This window comes from Chenopodium album, chromosome 7, assembly GCF_948465745.1.
Source record: "Chenopodium album chromosome 7, dcCheAlbu1.1, whole genome shotgun sequence".
Classification (NCBI taxonomy): domain Eukaryota; kingdom Viridiplantae; phylum Streptophyta; class Magnoliopsida; order Caryophyllales; family Amaranthaceae; genus Chenopodium; species Chenopodium album.
Window position 1 is genome coordinate 59660367 of NC_137840.1, and position 19676 is coordinate 59680042.

The window sequence follows — 19676 nt, forward strand, 5'->3', positions numbered from 1 at the left end:
AAGTCTATTAGTCTGAACTTTTTTTACAAGTGGTGGAGAAAGACTTTCACCTCATGGCTATCCATATTTGACTTACGTGCCTCGTGATCTTGACTTAGAGTATATGACTTTTCTTTTCCCAAAATTTTTTAATATTCTCAATAGGCAAGTATTTGCGTGAGATGGTTTTTTTGTTTTTTTTTAAAACGCGTGAGACGGTCTTAATATAACTTATCGTGGAATAAAAATGACTTGTGCTTTTAAAGAACTTAATATAACTTATTGTGGAATAAAAATGACTTGTGCTTTTAAAGAACTTATTATCGTACACTTAATAGTATACTTTGTATAAACTTGTACAATTTAATACAATTTTATATAGAGCAACTAAACACGTAATTGAGTTATATCATAACTTAATTAATCTCATGTGACCATTTATTGCATTAGAAGGATATACATAAATTGGACAAAGTATAATATAGAGCCATTTCGTAGCCTACATGTGAAGTGGAAAACGAAAACAAAGTAGGTGAACATGAGATTTAAGTACAAAGAGTCATTCCAATCAATGATTTAAATGTTAGGTTTAATTTACCATGAGTCCATGATTGAGAGTATAACAACGTTTAACAAACTTTGTCATTGCTAATTTCTTGATTTATTTTATTCAACTTCATACAAATTGAAAAGAATCTTACATGATCCCTCACAATAATATTTGTTTTCTTAATTAAAATTTATAGAAATATTGAAATCATTCAAATTTTATTTTCTCATATGAATGTGAGTATTATATTATAAAAATGAATACTTAGGATCTGTTCACTTTAGCTTAATTTCAGTTCAGTTCAACTCTAATCAGTTCAGTTCAACTCCAATCATTTCAGTTCTGTTCAATTCAGTTCAACTCTTAAGTTCCTTCTACTCATAAAATATTCATTTCAGCTCTATTTACCTCAGTTCAGTTCAATTTAGCTTCAATCAATTCAGTTCAGTTCAATTCAATTCACCTCCAATCAGTTCAGTTCAGTTCAGCTCAGTTTAGTAAATGTGAACAGGCTCGACCCTTAGTAATTAATTAGTATATTTGTATAGACTACAAAGTACTAGCTATTTTATGATTTTGTCATCAATCATCGATCCAAAACCAAAAAGGAAAAATAGTATGTACTCCCTCTGGTTGTTTTAAGTGTAACTTTTTGAATTTTTGTATTATTAACCTAATTCATCATAACTTTTATTAGTGATTTCTATGTAAGAAAAAAATATAGTCTTGTGGATACATAATGCTGGAATCGTCCCAATCTTAATGTTTTATTTATGTGAGAATATACGAGTATATAAGAAGTGTCCATGTAGGTTTGGAAAACCCAAACCTATAATAAAAAAAAAAAAAAAAAAAAAAAAAAAAAAAAAAAAAAAACATTCATACATGAAGGTTGTTCATCATCTCCTATCTAGAATTTATTTTATACACTCAGGTGCACCGTACACCCAAGATAAATCATTTGATAATTAAATGAAAAATAATCATCAAAATGAGAATAAAATACTCATAATGGAGCCATGGGTTTACGATACACCCGAGTGTATATAACAATCTCTCATCCATGTCTATCATAAGGAAAAATGGTGCACTTGAAAAATGAGTATCTTTAAACAGAACCAAAATGCATGGTTTCGTTTACATTTTAATTTGCCAAGAGCCAATTTAAAGAGTAAGGGACAATTGAATTAGATTAGAAGGTCAATGATCAAATTATTCTAGTAAGGGTCATGGAAAGAACATGTACTAGCTGTAGCATACTATGACTAAGCTTTCCCTATACCTCTTTCCATAATAAAGTGAAACATATAAAAAAAGTATCTTGATATTCTAAGTTACAAAGTGTGTAAGTCATTATCATTAGGTATTATTTGATAAGTTTATTAGTATTTTTTGAAGAATTTGTATACCTCTGGATTCTTATAGTTGCAAGATGACAATGACATCATACTTGAATTTTTAATAATTTCAAATGTATTTTGTATTGTCTAATGTAGAGTAGTTATACATTGAAAAACTAAAGTATGAGGATGAGATTGCATTTCTATGGACACTGGGATGTTATTTGGCTTTCAAATTACACTTTAATTTATTTTTACTATGAGGCACACTCAGGCAATCAGCCTGATTGACGAAATTTTGTCAATCAGCCGCTGATGTGGGCCAAACATTGTACTTGCAATTAATATTATATTCATTTGTACGGTTTTTTTAACATATGCAAAATTCCTGTTAGTGACGGTGGCAAGTAACAGAACAACCACCACCACCATCTTCTTCTCAGCCGCCATCACCATCACAGTCCATCGCAACCACTACCTTCTTCGCGTCCATTATCACCATCACAGCCTTGTGATTCTCTTTGCAACGACGACCCCAACGTCGCTTCGCGGCGGTTACAAAAAGACACCTTAGTAGCAAACGGTGTAAATTAGGGCCATATCAACCCCTTAGGGGAAAGCCTTACCATCGTAGCAGCATTTTGAACCGCCACAGGTGGTGGTGTCATTGGTGTGCAGATTTACTGGCTTGGAGGAAGTAGGTGGATGGGAATTGGAGAGTGGAGGAAGAAAGAGATGCAAATACAAATATACCCCAAATTAAATAATTGAAATGACATTAATACCCCTGATTTACATCTCATGTAAATCAGGCTGATGAACTTAGATTTCCTCTTTTACTATTGTGATTTTTAACTGGCTACCAAATAGATCATAAAAGATAATAGATTAATTAGACAAAGCATTATGTATGTAGACTTGTGGAGTATCATAAAAAGTATATAGTGCAATTTCGTAGCCTAATTGTGAATTGAATAGAAGGGTATAAATAATGGAAAAGAGACAAGTTACAAGAATATTAATAATGGGTTAATAGATTACATAAAGTCATCTTGATTCTTGAACCATGATATTATGTAGAACAAAGTGAACGAGGTAGTAGTTTTTTATGAAATACTTCTATGTGAATCTAACTTTCTATATACCTCTATTGATAATGTAGCGTGAAACAAACCAATAAGTGCTTAGATCAGCTGGTAAAAGAGTTGTTCTAACTTAACCAAGTGTCGAGTTAGTGACTTGGTATAATAACACAACATCATTTGTAGCTAGGGAGATCTTTCCCTTCTATTGGCTTAGGCCTAATTCGGCTTAAATAATCCGGTTAAGTCGGAGTTTAATGGACTTTTGACGACCAAGTAAGCTTGCCTTTAAAAATATTGTATGAAACAAATCAAAGAGAAATCTTGACACTTTATTTAGAAAGTATTTTAAATTAGAAAAGTATGTAAAGCATGGTCATTAGGTATACCAGAAAAAATATTGATATTCATATATATGTATGGTTTTATAGGTATATGGATATTTATAGGTGTAAGTAGTGACAAGATTTTAATTTCATAGGCAATTATACTGTACCTATCTTTCTTAAGCGTTCTTGCATTTATCTCTTAAGCATTCTTGCATTGATCGGGTTTTCAAGAAGTTTATTGTACAAACATTCATAAGTTGTTACCTTCTTATGAATTTCAAGTAACACAATTTTGTGGATTGGACTAGTATTGAGGTTTTTGTATAGTGTTAGAAAAATTTTGGTTAGAAATCTACGGAGTACTATTGTTCTACTACTGCTACTTAACTGTAAGCCTGTAAATATATTTCAAGATAGTAGTAAAAGGCCAATAATGTTGTATAACTTGAGTTTTCTTCATTAATTTGAGTAGCTATGTTATAGCAGACTAAAAATGAATTACATATGATTGTTAAACTAGTAGATTTCGGAAGTATACAGCAATGCAAGAACACAGATCCTTCGGCGAACCAGATAAGTACTGTTTCCTCATAATCAGGGTCATTAGAAGATACATTCTAAAACTCTTGACAAGGTACAAACAAGTACTTGCCGTTTACAATTTACAGCAGCAGCATCACAAATTCACAATGCTTAAGTGATCTGATAACATTTTGAAGATCATTACATTTCGATTTTACACTGCGCTTAATTTACAAAACTTTGGCATCATGAATAAGCCGATCCTGTATTCTGATGTTCTGCAAGTTTCAGAAACCATTTTCACAGTCATCACGAGGTACTGCAAAGGGACCGAGAAGTTGAGGCTTCCTTAGCCAGTACTGCTGGAACCTCTGTCGCGCATACTCCTTGTAATCAAAGTCGATATTGTTCACATAGGCCTGCCGTGACAAATTAAATACTCGTTACCAAAAACTGAATTTTTTTTTTTTAACCAAACATTATGTCCTACAATTCTACTGTCAAATCCTATATCACGAAACAAAGATAAGAGATAGCGCGAATGTAAACAAAAGATGCTTACCGAGATGATTCCCCACAAGCCCCAAAATATATGATTTGCTAGTGAGTATTTTTCAGCATTTTGGAGCAAATTTTCCACTTCACTATCACAAATGTCATCACCTGTATGTGGACCATATGAAAAAAACATTATCAAGCTGTTTGAATTGAAAACACAAATTGAATCAATTGATTACGAAAGTTGTACAACATTAGAATATATGCAAATTTCCAAAATATCGATTTGGATGGCTCAGCAGAAACAAACATAAAATATCAACATGAAGAATCTAAGTTAATACAAGTCGATTAGATTCCGAGTCAGCTCCAGATAACTTATTTTGTTCTCACTAAACAACTGGCCAATTTTTCGACATTTCATTAAGCTTAGACTTTGAAAGAAATTATTTCTGAAAAAGATTTCTCAACTGCTTGAAAAGGGTAAAAATCACTGAAATTTTACTGATTAACACTAACCTGATGAGTTCAAATATGCAACAACAAATCTTCGACGTTCTTCCTCATCTGTCATAAAATGCAACAGAAATTGTTAGCTTCAACTGTCACAAGTATTTCCCTAGTCCATCCATTCAGATTTGATAGTCAGGTAAATAGTATAATTTGAACTAAACCCGGATAAAAGTAGTACACATTAGTTACATGACCAACAAATTACCTGGATATTTAGTGTAGTCCAAAATATGAGGTTGATCAGTATGATAATTGGCAGCCATTTCAGAGAAGTGATTAGCAAGATCATAGGCAATAGGATTATAACTCGCGTACTCATAGTCCTGCAGAAGGTTATTAATTCAGTCAGATAACAAATTATGAGCATAAGCTAAAGAAAATCTGATGTTTTTAATCAAACAAAGTCATTGGAATTTACAATTAGAGTGACTAATTTAGTCTGTTCGTCCATCATTATGTTGCCATATTGAAGGTCATTGTGACAAAATCCAATCTCTTGATCATCTTGTGTGAGTTCCTTTTCTAGGAGCTGAATTTCGTCGTCTAAAGTATCTAATCCATACTCCTTGATGTCTGCAAGTGAGCATAAACTCTTTGCCTTCCTCAGCCAACGCCTATGTAACGCCACGAAAAAAATGAACAATATTAGGTAGCTGCTAAAACAATCAGTTCAATTTTCGGGGCTAATTGGTTAACTGTTAGTCACCTAACACTCGATAAATCATTTTTTAACTCGAGTTCAGTACCTTAATCTGTTCCACAGGATGACAGTTTTAGTGCCAGGCATATCAAGGCCATGAAATTCTCTCATCTTGCCAGCAATCAGTGATGATATTTCAGGATCACGTAAATCCTCTGCTGTTAAAGTCTGTAAATCACCCAATAAAGAAAAATAAATAATTAGATTAAGGAATAATTCCGTAATTATTAAGAATTAATGTGATTAATTGTTATAATTGAATTGTAAATAGTAGGTAATCTACATTAATAAGTTTCTAATAAAAACATGATTGCTACATTAACCTACTCAAAAGATATGAACTCAACTAGCCGATTTTGCAACAATGGAAAAAAACAATCGTATTTTAATCCCAAAAGGACATGTTCGGGTGCATAAAACAATAATTTATCTTCAATGTTCGTCCACATGTATACTTAATATGATTTTTTTTTTTAAAAAAAAAGGGTGTTATCCAAATATAATTATATCTTTGCTAGGATATTAAGAAATGAACGTGTTCATGTTTACCATGGCGTATACAATACGTAACAAAATTCTAAACAAGCATTCACTCCATTCACAATTGACATAATGACATTCACACTAAAATAAAATAATTATGATATTGTTTGTAAAAGATTTGATTTAATAATATTTATAGCATGAGAATTAAATGAACAAATAAAAAACAAAGAATGTGTTCATACAACCATACATACCCTGGCATGGAGGAACTCTTCAACACGGCCATCGGAGAACCGGCCAAGAAGCCGAGGGCCTTGACCGTGGTGTGACAAGTTTTCGAACGTACGAATTTCATCGTCTCGATTGAAGAAGACCTCAACACCTTCACCGTAAATTCTGACCAAAACTTTTCTATTAAGATCATTTTTATCGTTAGGCCAAAGAATTTGAAACACTTCATTAGTCATGGCACCACTTAAACGTTTTACTTGTATGTAATTAGGGTCATTGACATCTTCCCATGTTGATGCCAATGTCACCAAAATCTGCATCAATTCCTCGGGTAGCGAACCGTCTACGAATCCGTTAGTCTTGATCGCCATCCTTGTACTAGATATCGAATTTCGGGTGATGAGAATAGGGTGTATTTAGGCTTGTTTTGGAGGTTCTTGTACCTTAAGACAGGGGAAACAGAACATTAGGAATGGGTGTTATATAGAAATGAAGTAAAATAAAAGGTGTAAGAATATTATACTAATATTATAAGGATACAACTAATATTTGACTATAAAAAATAATGCAAGCAAACTTTAGTGGGTATAACAAAGACTTATTTTCAGTCTAATTGTACAAGTAATTCGACCGAATCTAAAGCTGACAATCTCTAACACGAAAGGACGATATTATTATCATCAACTTTTTGCAATATGCTGTGATATTTTACTAAAACTGAAAGTACATAGAATAGTGACCAATTAACTTAAAATGCAAGCCTTTAAGAGAATCATTATAATAAAGTAAGAAATCAGAACAAAAAATTTGATTCTTGTACTAATCAAAATCATCAAATACAAGCAATTTTGCATCAATCAAAGTGGAAGATGAATTGGTTGACTGAACCAAAATAAAATACAAAGTAAAGAATCAAAATCTTTCTTTCAATTATAACCGTTGCTTTAATGTTCAATACTTCTATCCATCCATCTCTTTCTCAAGTTGGCAATTGAATAATCAAATCAAATGAAAATTAAAAAAAGTTTTCCAAAAATCATAAGAACCCCAGAAAGTGAGAAATCTTTTGGTTGGAGAACAAACATTCAGATCTTTTCTTTCTTCTATCTTATAAAATTCTCGGGATTGAAATCCCGTCTACATCATCGCCCTTTATACGCCAAAAACAAATGAATTCACATGTAAACGTTACGAACAAAATTAAGGATTCTTGACAATTTTAGCCGGTTTTTATTGAACCCATTAATCAAAACAGAAAAACCCAAAATTTTAAAAAAATTTCCCTGAAAATTGAAGAAATTTTCACTTACCAATAAGAAGAAAAATGAGAGGAGAGAGAAAATGCAGGTTAGATAGTTGCAAACTTGCAATAACAGAGGAAACAATTGCGGGAAGTTGGACTATTTATTCTTGAAAATCAACCAATTTAGATTTTTTTTTTCATTTTTTTATTATTGAAGATTTGTGGCACGCGTGTTTAAAACGCGTGAAAGGTGGGGGCGAATGGAATTTGGACACGTGGATGGATTTGATAGGATTTAATATCTGACTAGGAGAGAGAAAATGAGCTGAAAAGGTCCTGCTCGGCTTAACGTGAGAGAAAAAAATAAAAAATAATAAAATTAATTAAAGGATGGAAATGAATAGTGCAAGTGGGTGATTGACACGTGTAGGTTGTCTCCCAGTTGGCGGTTATGACGGTAGAGAGCAGTGAGGGTGTCGGTTAACGAATTACCAAAATGGTTCTGTCTACCTTTTCTAGTTTTTCCTTATCCGTTAAGCTTGTAATACTCGTATTATTTTATTTTTTTTAAAAGAAAAATACTTCTTCTGTTTTATAAAATTATGCCCGGTTCACTTCACCTTAAAAAAATAATATTCAATAAAATTAATTTTAGTTCGGTAAAAATAATTTCAATTCAGCAAAAATAATTTCAATTCAGTAAAAATCAGTAATTTTAAAGAAGAAGTACAACAGAGAACAATAACCTAATTTCAGTTCAGTAAAATTAATTTTAGTTCCGTAAAAATAATTCAAGTTCAGCAAAAATAATTTCAATTCGGTAAAAATAATTTCAGTTTAGCAAAAATAAGGTGAAGTGAACGGGGCCTTAGTCACATATGTAATCAATCACATAAAATAAGAAAAAGAATATTTAAAATCTAACATTAAAGTATAAAATAATTCATAATTAATTTACCTTTTTTATTTTTATTTTTATTTTTTTTGAAAAGCATAAATCATAATTGCATAATTCAAGGTAGAGAAATCCTTATTTAGGGCATGTTTTATTCAGTTTAATTTTAGTTCAGTTCAGTTTAGTTCAGTTTTTTTGCTAATTTATTTGTGTTTATGTGATTTAGCAAATGATATTGTTAATGACATTTAGTTTATGCATGCCTTTGAGCCGATGTTTTTAAATTCATCATTATGTCTAATGATATTGCTAATGATAATTAAAGTTAACTTTCATAGTTTTTAGTTTATATTAAAAGTTAGCTGCATATAATAGCCGAAGATGAAGGAGTTTTTTTAGGTTTAGGGTGGTCGGAGAACGGAGATGAAGGGCATGCAGTGCGATGTGTAATAGCGAAGTGAGAATTGAAGAAAAAAATGGAAGTGTGATGTGTTTATTTTTTATAGTTTGGAATGGAAATGCGTAGTTTTGAACTTTTGGGTCTTTGTTTCCTTTTTTGTCTTTTTTTTGGATATTTTATTCGTTTTTTTTTTTTCATTTTTTATCATACAAACTATTACAGTAGATTAATTTCAAGGCATTTATTAACATGAAAATAAAAAATTTAAACAAACAAAAAAAAAACTATTAGTGGATTAATTTTGAACTTCATTTTATTTTTCATAATTATTAGTGGATTAATATCATTACTAATCCATTGTAAATAATTATTAATCCATAGTCAAATATTTCAATTCAGTTCAGTGCAGCTCTAATCAGTTCAGTGCAGCTCAATTCAATTCAATTGTTTAAATCGGAACAGGCCCTTAGAGTCATGTCATCAGATCAATTCACAACCAATTAATTCCAAAAAAAATAAGTTAAAAATGGAACATATTCAATATGGGGTAGATTTTTTTGAAACACCCAAAATAATATATGAAACTAACATTATAAGGTAATGTGTAAATCTATGTTTAATTTGTTTTTAAGTTGAGTTAGTTGACAAATTAAATATAGATTTAGACATTACCCTATAAAGAATTGTTTTTAAAAATAATTAAATGCTTCACTTATGGGATTAAAACTTTGACTGATTGAATTAAATACTCCGTATTTAATTTTTTTTTTTAAGTTAAGTTATTTGAGAGAGAGTGATGGCTAGCTCAAATGGTTAAAGCTTCCTTCTCGATTACAATCAATTCTGATCAATTTTCATCACCTGCACGGTTGCACTTATAAATAGTTAAGTTTGAATTTATTAATTCTATCTTATCTAATTTGAATTTAATTATGGAATATGGAGCATTACATTTTAAATCTTTAATATCTTTTCTTATCTTATATTTATAATGCTTGATTTTATTAGTCCAGTGCATTATTAACATGTCTTAATTAATTCCGTTAAAAAAAAAAAAAACATATCTAAATCAATTAAAGTTAGTATTATGTACATGCAAATATTTGGTAAAGAGAATAGTGTGTAATTTACAAACGGATATTGACATATTGTAAGATGTTGGTCAAAAATTGAGGGGCATATATCAAAGTACAAATTATAAAATATATTATAGGAAAGAAATTAACAATTTAATAATTAGATTATAAAATAAAAATGGTTTTTAAATATCATTTTAATTTAAACTTTAATTTATAATGTGAAAATAATATAAGAAACATCATTGTTGTGGCGTGTATAGTTATTGTAAAGATAATTGTGTCAAAGTAGGACAAGTCTAGTATCCGAGTGTCTAAAAACACATATATTAAACACTATTTTTAGATTGTTTAACACATTTAGGTGTGTTTTACGTGTATTGTTACCCGACATAATAACTAAAATGAGTGTAAGATATGACAATTGGATGGTGTGTATATTCTTTATTGATAATAGAATTACGTGCTCCATAAAAGTTTGAGTGATTCATGGGGTGATAGTATTATTAACCCAACTGTGAATTTAATTGATGACACTCCTCTAAAGGAATGGATTCAGACCCAAATCCTGCTGTTATATAGCAAGGATGGAATTAATAGTGTAAATATTAAGACTCTTATTATTACTCTTTGGAGTTTATGGGTTACTAGAAATGGTAGAGTCTTTAGAAATGAAGCTGGTGGTCCTGCAATGGTAAGAAGAAATATACAACTGTGCAGGGAGCAACTACAATGTTTTGAAAGTAAAGAGAATGTGGTTTTGGGAAATCATGAACCTCTTTACCCACCTGGTTTTCTGGCTGCTAATCTGGGTAATTTTAACCATGGAACTTATGATGTTCATATCCAAATTGATGGATCGTGGGAGAAACATACAAAGAAAATGGGTATTGGTTGGACCTTTACTCACAACAATAGGGATGTTATATATGATGGAGGAGGAAGCTATGGAATGGTGGAGTCAGCTTTCTGTGCAGAGGCAAGAGCTTGCCTAGGAGCTCTTACTTGGGCTCAAACAAAGGGTTTCAAGAGGGTCGAGATGTTTACAGATAGTGCGGCTTTGGTTACACAGTTGGTGTCAAGAGCAGATGGTAATTAACATGGCCAACTTTTGGACTCTGCAGGGAATCAAGAGTAAGGGAAAGCGCTTTGATGTTTGCTGCATCAGGAAGGTGGATAGACAGCAAGTCCATCAGGCACACCAAGTAGCTAATTTCTGTAGAGTTAATCTAGTTTCGTTTTCTAATCCTTAATTTGTTCTTTACCCTTTGTTAAAAAAAATAAATAAATAAAAGTTTGAGTACTGTATTTCTCTTAGCCTCTTAGGCTCTTTTTAGATAATTTATTTTAATAGAATGTGCTTTGACTTGATGTTTGTGTCATGCTCACAGCTTGCTACTAAGTTTGAAAAGTGGTATGAATTTAATGAGCAAACCAAACTTGACTGGTGAATTGATGATAAGTCTACAGCTAAGAGTATCTCAAGTCCAAACTCATGCTTTAATGTTGGATATCTTTTTGACTTATCATGTAACAAGTAGTGATGGTCAATAAAGAAATCAAGTTAAGACGAGAAGAAGAGGATAGAGAGAGTAGAGTCTGTGTTTAAGGTAGTCCAATTAATTTCTCTCTATCCATTAATATCTTTTTTAATAACTTATATTTTGACGACTGCTATATAATATGTCGAAAATATTATATACCATCATACAATTCGTCTTTTATATTTAATTTTATGTCTTTGTTAATTTTCTCTGAATGTCTCTAACATAACAACATTGTAGTATTAAACTCAAATAAAATCTAACATTAAAAAGTAAACCTTATACATGATGTTTTTCTTCTTAATGTTAATTTTTGAAATGGATAAACCAAATGTATGTCTTGACCTTCATCATTACTTATTATACTCTAGACAATTTTGAAAATGGAAATAAGGTGTGCACAATAAGATCTACAAAAAATTTTGTATACATCCGGTTTACACTAATATTAGTGTACATCGAGCAGTATAGGGGTAACTTTAAGCCAATTTAGGGTAACTTTAAGCCTTTTTTTGGGTAACTTTGAACATAATATGATTTTTTTTTTTTTTTTTTATAAATCGAACAAGAAAAGTTTTATAAGGGTGATAAAATTACTTTCAATCACTAATAATTGAATTTTAGTCATTTAAAATGTGATTCTTTACCAATAAAATGTAGATTATTTTTTTTTGTATTGAGTTACTTTTATACATATTAGGGTAACTTTTATTCATTTTAGGGGTAACTTTTGATCACTTTAAGAGAGATTTAAAATGGATGTACAATAATTATTGTACGCCCGATTTTTTTAAAAGTTTGTGTAAGCTCTAAGTTCTACTCTAGTCTAGGAAAAGATATAAAGTTCAAGAAAAATAAGGGTTATTCAAGTTTTTGGGACTTAGATAAGTTTAAATTTGAAATAAAAATAATTTATGAAGTAAAATTAGACACTGTCAAAATGATTATAATTTATTAAAACAATTTTTTATTTGGTAAAATTCAAGTTAAGAGAATTGACATTATTTGCAAGTATGATGGTGGAGGTGTATATACAGTGCTCACTATCACTACGTGAAAAAATGACTTTGGCACCGGTTTGAACCGGTGCCAAAGTGGGGGGTGCCAAAAAGGGGTTTTAAAAGGCACCGGTTCAAACCGGTGCCAAAACTTGAAATTGGCACCGGTTAACCGGTGCCAAAAAGTACCAAAAAAAATTAATTCACCACTTTTGGCACCGGTTAACCGGTGCCAAAAGTGCAAAAAAAATTAATTTTTTTTTTAAACTTAAAAATTAAATAAACTATAATTAAATGAGAATACAAAATATAAATAGAACATCACAATCAATATAATCAAATCTGTTCAATAAATATATAATAAAAAAAAAATTCCAGTATAGATTAATAAAAAAAACTACAACATTTAAATCAAAATAAAAAAATTACAACATAAATAAAAAAAATTACAATATAAATCAAAATAAAAATTTACAACATCTAAATCAATATACTTGCATCTTGATTCTTCAATTTAAGATCTAAATTCATGTACCTGCACCAATTAAAACAACCAAAATAAATCGATAAAAATGGTTTAATTAAACTGCGAAAAAAATTCCAGAAAATAGAAAAATAAAAAAGAAAATGAGTTGAAATTAAAAGAAAAAAAAACCCAGAACAGTTTAAAAAGAATTAAACCCACAAAATAAATAAAATTAAATTCGATTTAAAAAAACCTAGAAAATAAATAAAATTTAATTCGATTAAAAAAAACCCAAAAAATAAATATAACAACATTCGAATAAACCCAGAAAAAAAATTAGAAATCGAAAAAAAAATTAAAATCGAACAAAAACCCAGAAAACAAAAAAAAATTGTAATCGAAAAAAAATCAAAATCTGAAAAAAAAAATCAAAATCGAAATTGATTAAAAATTTGATTAAAACAAACTTGAAAACAAAAATAAAATAAACCCAGAGATTGAAAAAAAAAATGAAAATCGAAAAAACCTAAAAATCACGAAAATAAAACCCCAAAACCACATGCAACTTGAAAAACAAAATCAAAATCGAAATTGAAATTGAAATCGAAAAACAAAATCAAAATCGAAAACAACACAATCAAAATTGAAATCGAAAAACAAAACCCAGAAATAGAAAAAAAAAAAAAACAAAATCGAAAAAAGAAACCCAGAAATCGAAATTACTTGAAAATCGAAAAAAAACCTAAAAATCACGAAAATAAAACCCCAAAACCGCATGCAACTTGAAAAACAAAATCAAAATCGAAATTGAAATCGAAAAACATCAAAGTCGAAAACAACATCAAAATCGAAAAACGAAAATAAAACCCCAAAACCGCGGTTTTTGGTCTTCGATTTGTTGTTGTCTGTGATTTCTTTTTCGTCTTCGAGTGATAGAAAGGAGGAGGAGTTTCAGAAATACATCGAAATGAAGAAGATCGATGGTGAATTGGTGAGCAAGAAGGAAAGAGGAGGAGAGGAGAGAGAAAGAGGCGGAGGAGAGAGAAAGAGGAGAGGAGAGGAGAGAGAATAGGCTCATTTAGGGTTTGGGGGTATTTAAATGGGCGGGTTTTTTTTAATAATTAAAAACCGGTTCGGTTAGGCACCGGTTCAAACCGGTGCCCTTTTTATTTTTGGCACCGGTTTGAGCTGAACCGGTGCCATTTCTCGTTTAAAAACCTACTCATTTTTAGGCCGGTTTTTGGCACCGATTTGGCCTGAACCGGTGCCATTAGGGGGTTGCCTATTTGTATTTTTCTACTAGTGTATGCATGTGTTGAATATCAAGCCTAATACTATGTACCAAATAACATGAATATAAAGTCTAATTAACATAAGAGTTATAACTAAGATGATGGTATATTAATTAGAGTTTGTTCTTTCCATTTAGGGTATGTTCACTTCAGCTTAATTTCAGTTCAGTTCAGCTTCAATTAGGTCAGTAGTTCAGTTCAGCTCCCAATTTCCTTCTCTCGTAAAATATTCATTTCAATTCAATTCAGCTCCAATAAGTTCAGCTCAGTTCAGTAAATATAAACAGACCCTTACTTTTTTTTTTTTTTTTTTTTTATGTTCTTTGATTTTATGCTCAATATTCATTGGATGCTTGAAGTGCACTATGCGTATGCCTTTATCATCCTATTATTGGACACCTTATCAAAAATAGGCCTTAGTATAATCAAAACTACTTGTTAACAATGATGGGCTGCTCCAAAAATTCTGAAGTGTTCAGTAACGGGCCTGACTGGCCCATATGCTTGGTAACCCAAAATAGGATAATGGTGGCAATACTTGTTACGTGGCATTTTCTCAAGCCCCTTATAAATTCGTACATTTTTATTGATTGATGAGTTAATGAATGTACACAATTTGATGTAAATAAAAGTACTGTAAAAGAGTATGATACAAATTCATATTCATATTTCTCTTACGCATTGCATCATGTTTCTCCTCAAGGTAATTTCTTTTTAAATGTGCAATTATTTTCCTATTTGGCTTTAATTGTTCAAATTTTAATTAATCAACTGATTTAGTTTAGTTTTTTTTTTTTTTTTTTTTGGGAAATGAAGGCTTGGAGATCAGCAGCTTTTGGGATGTATGGATACCTAAACTTCACCAAGGCTGGTTTCATGTAAGTAAAAATTTAAATGTTGACCTCCATTTGTCAGTGTGTTTCCCTGATATTGTTGCATGAATTAGTTGTCATACATTGGTAGAAATTGTGTTTTTACTGTGATCTGCTATACTGTATGTAAGTCATAATCTATTGAATTTTCTAATATGCCGTTATTAAGTTATGGATGGGTAGACTAGGAGAGGTTCTTTTTGTTAAATTATGCTATATTATTAAATGCTACTTGCAACGATTTGACATAAAGTAGAGAGGAAAAAAATGTCTCATTATTGCAAATTATATAAAACGGAAGTAATACATGGGTTTGAGAGCTTAAGTTCTTACATAGGAAAATGTGACTGATAATTTAGGACCTAGCTACCTAAGCTACTAAGTAGCAATAATTTATTTTTATTTTGATTTTGATAGAAGCTTTTGGTTATTTTGTTGTGTGGTTGATAGTAATTTGGGGATGTCATAAAAGCTTAATTTTGAAATGCTGTTGGTTTTTAGATATATAATCGTTGGTTGTCTAGCCTAAGCTAATAATTTAATTTATCTTGTAGATGAACAATCATCTTATTAAAAATACATATTGAATTTTCTTGTCATTGAACAGTAAGTGGTGCTGAAGCTTTTTTTTTTCCTATATGCTTGTTTAGTTGTTTATGTGGTTGACATAGCAATATGGGAAGTGGGAGTTCCCCTAGGAAGTGTAAGCATGAGAAATTGTTCATTTCACATATTCATAGGAATTTTTTTCTTCCCACAAAATGGAGGAAGTTGTTTACCAAGGTACCATAGGTAAGTAAAACTTCTGTACCTAGGTAAGCAACTTCCCTTGGGAAATCGGACGTATCATGATCAACCATACAAATTGAAATTCCTAAGAATTTCTACCTTAAAAAAAATTCCTATGAATTTCTAAGAAATGACACTTCCTATGTTCAACCAATTGGTCACCAATTTGTTGGCTATAATCTGGTGCGGACTGCGGACTGCGGACCTAATGTTTACTGTGTAGCATGGAAACGACTTGAGCTTCAGTAACATTAATGTTTTAAAAAACAGGAAACCTCAACCTTTGCCCATTTATAGGCTGCATTAGCACGAAAGCAGTGGGTTTTCGTAAACGGGAAATCTTCATGTCCCAAATGTTTCCAGGCTTCCTAGATGATTTATTTAGTCTTGTGGGATCAATTTAATTTTTTTGTCACTAATCTTGTTTTATACCGTGAAACCAATGATAAAATGAAGTAAGGTGGGATGACAGGCGTAAGAATCCATGGGAGTGTCTGAGGGTTCTTCACTGTTGTCCAATATACTCGATCAAAAGCTGTGTAGTTAAGAACTTGCAATGGACAAGAAAGGATACATGCATGAGGGAGATGATAATAATTTTACGAGGGGGAAGTATTTGCACTTAATCTTTGGGATGTCCTGGGCTGATAGTGGGAGTGTACTTGCATCATCATTCTAAGGTTTGATACTTCGATATACAGGGTTTTCCGGTTATTCTTTTTTTTTTTTAACTGATCGATTCATTAGACCTCTCACTATCCCCAAATGCAGTAGTATTTGTATCAATTTCAGAATGTATTTGATGTATTTCATGCTTGTAAGTTGTTTCATTAGACCTCTCACTGTCCCCAAATGCAGTATTATCATCAATACAACTTACAAGCATGAAATTCATAAGATGATAATAACCGAAATTGATCACACAGTAGAGAGATATTACCCATCTAAGCTATAAAAGTCAAGTCAATTTTTGATTTGTTTCATTAGCTACCATCAGAGAATGTTAATTAATATAAAGGCCTGCATTGATGAGTGAAGTGTGAACTCTGAAAAATAACTCTCATCTAATGTTTAGCTAATTGAATATCTGATTGTTTATCTGCAGTTAGAGTTTCTCTTGAACTTTTGAACTTCATCTGTGTATAGCTGAGCTTATTTACTCAATTCCTGTTCTTCCTTCCTCTTATATGAAAAGAAAAGAAATTTTATGTTGTATAATCAATTTTTACTTTTAGAAATTTCATACTTTATGTTCTAAAATTGATAATATTATTCTTATGATCATCCTAGTGATTTGGTTCTTCTTAAAGTTCTAAAATACTTGTTTATCATTTAGGGAACATTCTAAAAACTTTAAAGCCGAAGATATGAAGGTGAGATTGGATGGAAAGAACTGTATTGTTACTGGAGCAAATACTGGCATTGGGTTTGCAACTGCTCAGGACCTTGCTTCAAGGTATTCCCTATGCTTTCAGAACTTTGTGCTTATCTCAATAATTAATCCAGAAAGCCGAGTTCTTGATTATATGGAAACTAAGAGGTCTTTTGGTCATGTTATATCTATAATTGTCAACAGAGGAGCATCTGTCTACTTGCTGTGCCGTAGTAAAGAGAGAGGAGAAGCTGCTCTTTCTAAAATCCAAACTGAAACCGGAAACCAGAATGTTTACTTGGAGGTGTAGGTCACTCTCTATAAAAGTGTTATTTAGAGACTGTAGGGTCAATTATTGATCTGGTTTCAGATATATTTTCTGTTATTTCCATGAACTCCTTGGGATCTCTTGATTATTAACTGTTTATAAGACAATAGTTGTTGCTCAATCTGCTGATTGCAATTGTCTTCTAAATTACATGCGTAGATATGTGATCTATCTTCTTTGAGTGAAATAAAGTCGGTCAGTGCAAAATTTGCTTCAAAGGGTACCCTTCTTCACGTTTTGGTAAGCTCAATTTCATGTGAACTAGGATCTCTTTTAGTTTTTAAGATCTTACACCATTTGGGTTTTATTGCACTATAACCTTTTCGCTTTCTTCATATGACTCTAAATGCTACTCATCTAATTTGCTTAACTGCTACAGGTCAACAATGCTGGCATTCTTGAAAATAATCGTATCACAACTTCTGAAGGGTAAAAATTATGCTTCTTTTGGTTAAGAGAAATGCTACAACATTCATTTTTAGTTGCATTGCTAATAGAGCTTTTTCAATTGGTATCCTTTCAGCTTTGAGCTAAATTTTGCTGTGAACGTATTGGGAACTTATGCCATGACAGAGTTGATGTTGCCTCTATTAGAGAAGGCTGCCCCTGATGCACGAGTAATTACAGTTTCTTCTGGTGGGATGTACACTTCTCCTTTGACAAAAGATTTGCAGGTGACTTATCTTTGAGTAAAAGATTAGCTTCATTTGTATAGATAAGAGGCAGGTGTAATTTGTGACTGTTTCTTTCTAATGAAGTTCAGCGAGGGAAAATTTGATGGGGTGATGCAGTATGCTCGAAACAAGCGTGTTCAGGTCAGTAAAAGTATTCATGCTCACATTTTATCTATTTTCTGATTTCACCATTTGTATAATCATCCTCACCGTAGTGAACTGATCAAAGTAATTTCTGTCAAATACCAAAACATTGTGGTGTAGGGTATCGTATACATATTCTTAGATTCTCTAAAATGCCTGTCCTTCAACTAAGACAATATACATTCATGCGTACAGATCTCTTCATTTTTGTTTTGAACAGGCTATATTTTTAAATCAGTATGTGCACCATGTGTTTGTCTCAGGTTGCTTTAACAGAAAAGTGGGCTGAAAAGTACAAGGATAAGAACATTGCATTCTATGCAATGCATCCAGGTTGGGCCGAGACACCTGGAGTTGCAAAAAGTTTGCCAAGTTTTTCAGAAAGGTAAGAGCTGAAGTTTGCTGTATTTTGATTACCTTGGTAACACATTCATCTTTAGATTAGTTGGCCTATTAAAATATATCATGAGTTATGATAAAATAATGATATGTTTGGGAAACTAAAGTCCAGTTTAATAGACCATTAATGTTTTATACAAGGCTATATCCTGATAAATGTGGATCATCAGAAAATTTTAGTTGTTTGACATCTGATTGAATGACTTGGTAATATTTACTGATAATTGCTAGATTTTCTGGGAAACTTCGAACATGGGAAGAAGGTGCTGATACCATAATATGGTTGGCTTTACAACCCAAAGAGAAATTGGTCTCTGGTGGATTCTACTTTGACAGAGCTGCAGCAGCTAAGCACTTGCCATTTGCAGCTACTGCTGGATCTCATTCTATAATTGATTCAATCGTTGAGGACCTTCGCTCTTTGTCCGGAATTCCATCATAATTCAAATAATTATGCGTGCGAGAATGCACCTTCATCTCTCTTTTTCATAATTGGCTCTCTGTACGCTTGGTCTGTGTAGGTTTATAGACTAACAAATATTAAAACCATAATAATGGAGTAAAGATATTGAATTATAATGAGAAAATGTTACTCCCTTTGTTCCTTTTATTTGTTACGTTTGGTTGTATTCAATAACTTTTTGATAATTAAAAATGCTATTTCCCTTAAATTTTTACTCATTGTGTTTCTCCAGTACATTTTTTACATTAAAATAAAAATCAAACATTGATTGCTTATTGGAAGGTTTATTAATTTCATTTTCAAATGAATACAACAATGACTTGAGTATAATTTTCTGAAAGTAAAGTAAGAACATTGTTGGCTTAATAACTTTTGTTGAAGATACCTGTCAAAATTTATAATATGAATAGAACAAATTCCTTGTGTACTGAATGGAAATACCCAAAACAGTATACACAACAAATAACAAGGAACCGAGGGAATAAATTTGT

At 31.4% G+C, this 19676-nt stretch overlaps 2 protein-coding genes across 2 annotated transcripts; one reads left to right on the top strand and one right to left on the bottom strand.

Moving 5' to 3' along the window:
* Positions 1-3716: 3716 nt before the first annotated feature.
* Positions 3717-7644, bottom strand: LOC145639113 (putative choline kinase 1). The gene is made up of 8 exons (XM_081690273.1): positions 7541-7644; positions 6254-6673; positions 5560-5681; positions 5232-5427; positions 5019-5136; positions 4820-4867; positions 4365-4465; positions 3717-4221 (listed from the first exon to the last, which is right to left on the bottom strand). Exons 2-8 carry the CDS (start codon positions 6599-6601, stop codon positions 4090-4092), a joined length of 1065 nt encoding a protein of 354 aa, XP_081546399.1. The 5' UTR covers positions 6602-6673; positions 7541-7644; the 3' UTR covers positions 3717-4089.
* Positions 7645-14703: 7059 nt separating this feature from the next.
* Positions 14704-19339, top strand: LOC145639116 (uncharacterized). The gene is made up of 10 exons (XM_081690278.1): positions 14704-14847; positions 14961-15022; positions 17142-17261; positions 17382-17481; positions 17665-17745; positions 17885-17934; positions 18029-18179; positions 18264-18320; positions 18587-18708; positions 18954-19339. The coding sequence occupies exons 1-10, from the start codon at positions 14791-14793 to the stop codon at positions 19162-19164; spliced, it is 1011 nt and encodes a 336-aa protein (XP_081546404.1). The 5' UTR covers positions 14704-14790; the 3' UTR covers positions 19165-19339.
* Positions 19340-19676: the final 337 nt, after the last annotated feature.

Coding starts and splice junctions, on each gene's coding strand:
- LOC145639113 (XM_081690273.1), bottom strand. CDS start 6,601: ATGGCGATCAAGACTAACGGATTCGTAGACGGTTCGCTACCCGAGGAA. Junction 5,428..5,559: donor ATCCTGTGGAACAGATTAAG/GTACTGAACTCG, acceptor GGCGTTACATAG/GCGTTGGCTGAGGAAGGCAA. Junction 4,222..4,364: donor GCTTGTGGGGAATCATCTCG/GTAAGCATCTTT, acceptor TTGTCACGGCAG/GCCTATGTGAACAATATCGA.
- LOC145639116 (XM_081690278.1), top strand. CDS start 14,791: ATGATACAAATTCATATTCATATTTCTCTTACGCATTGCATCATGTTT. Junction 14,848..14,960: donor GCATCATGTTTCTCCTCAAG/GTAATTTCTTTT, acceptor TGGGAAATGAAG/GCTTGGAGATCAGCAGCTTT. Junction 18,709..18,953: donor TTGCCAAGTTTTTCAGAAAG/GTAAGAGCTGAA, acceptor GATAATTGCTAG/ATTTTCTGGGAAACTTCGAA.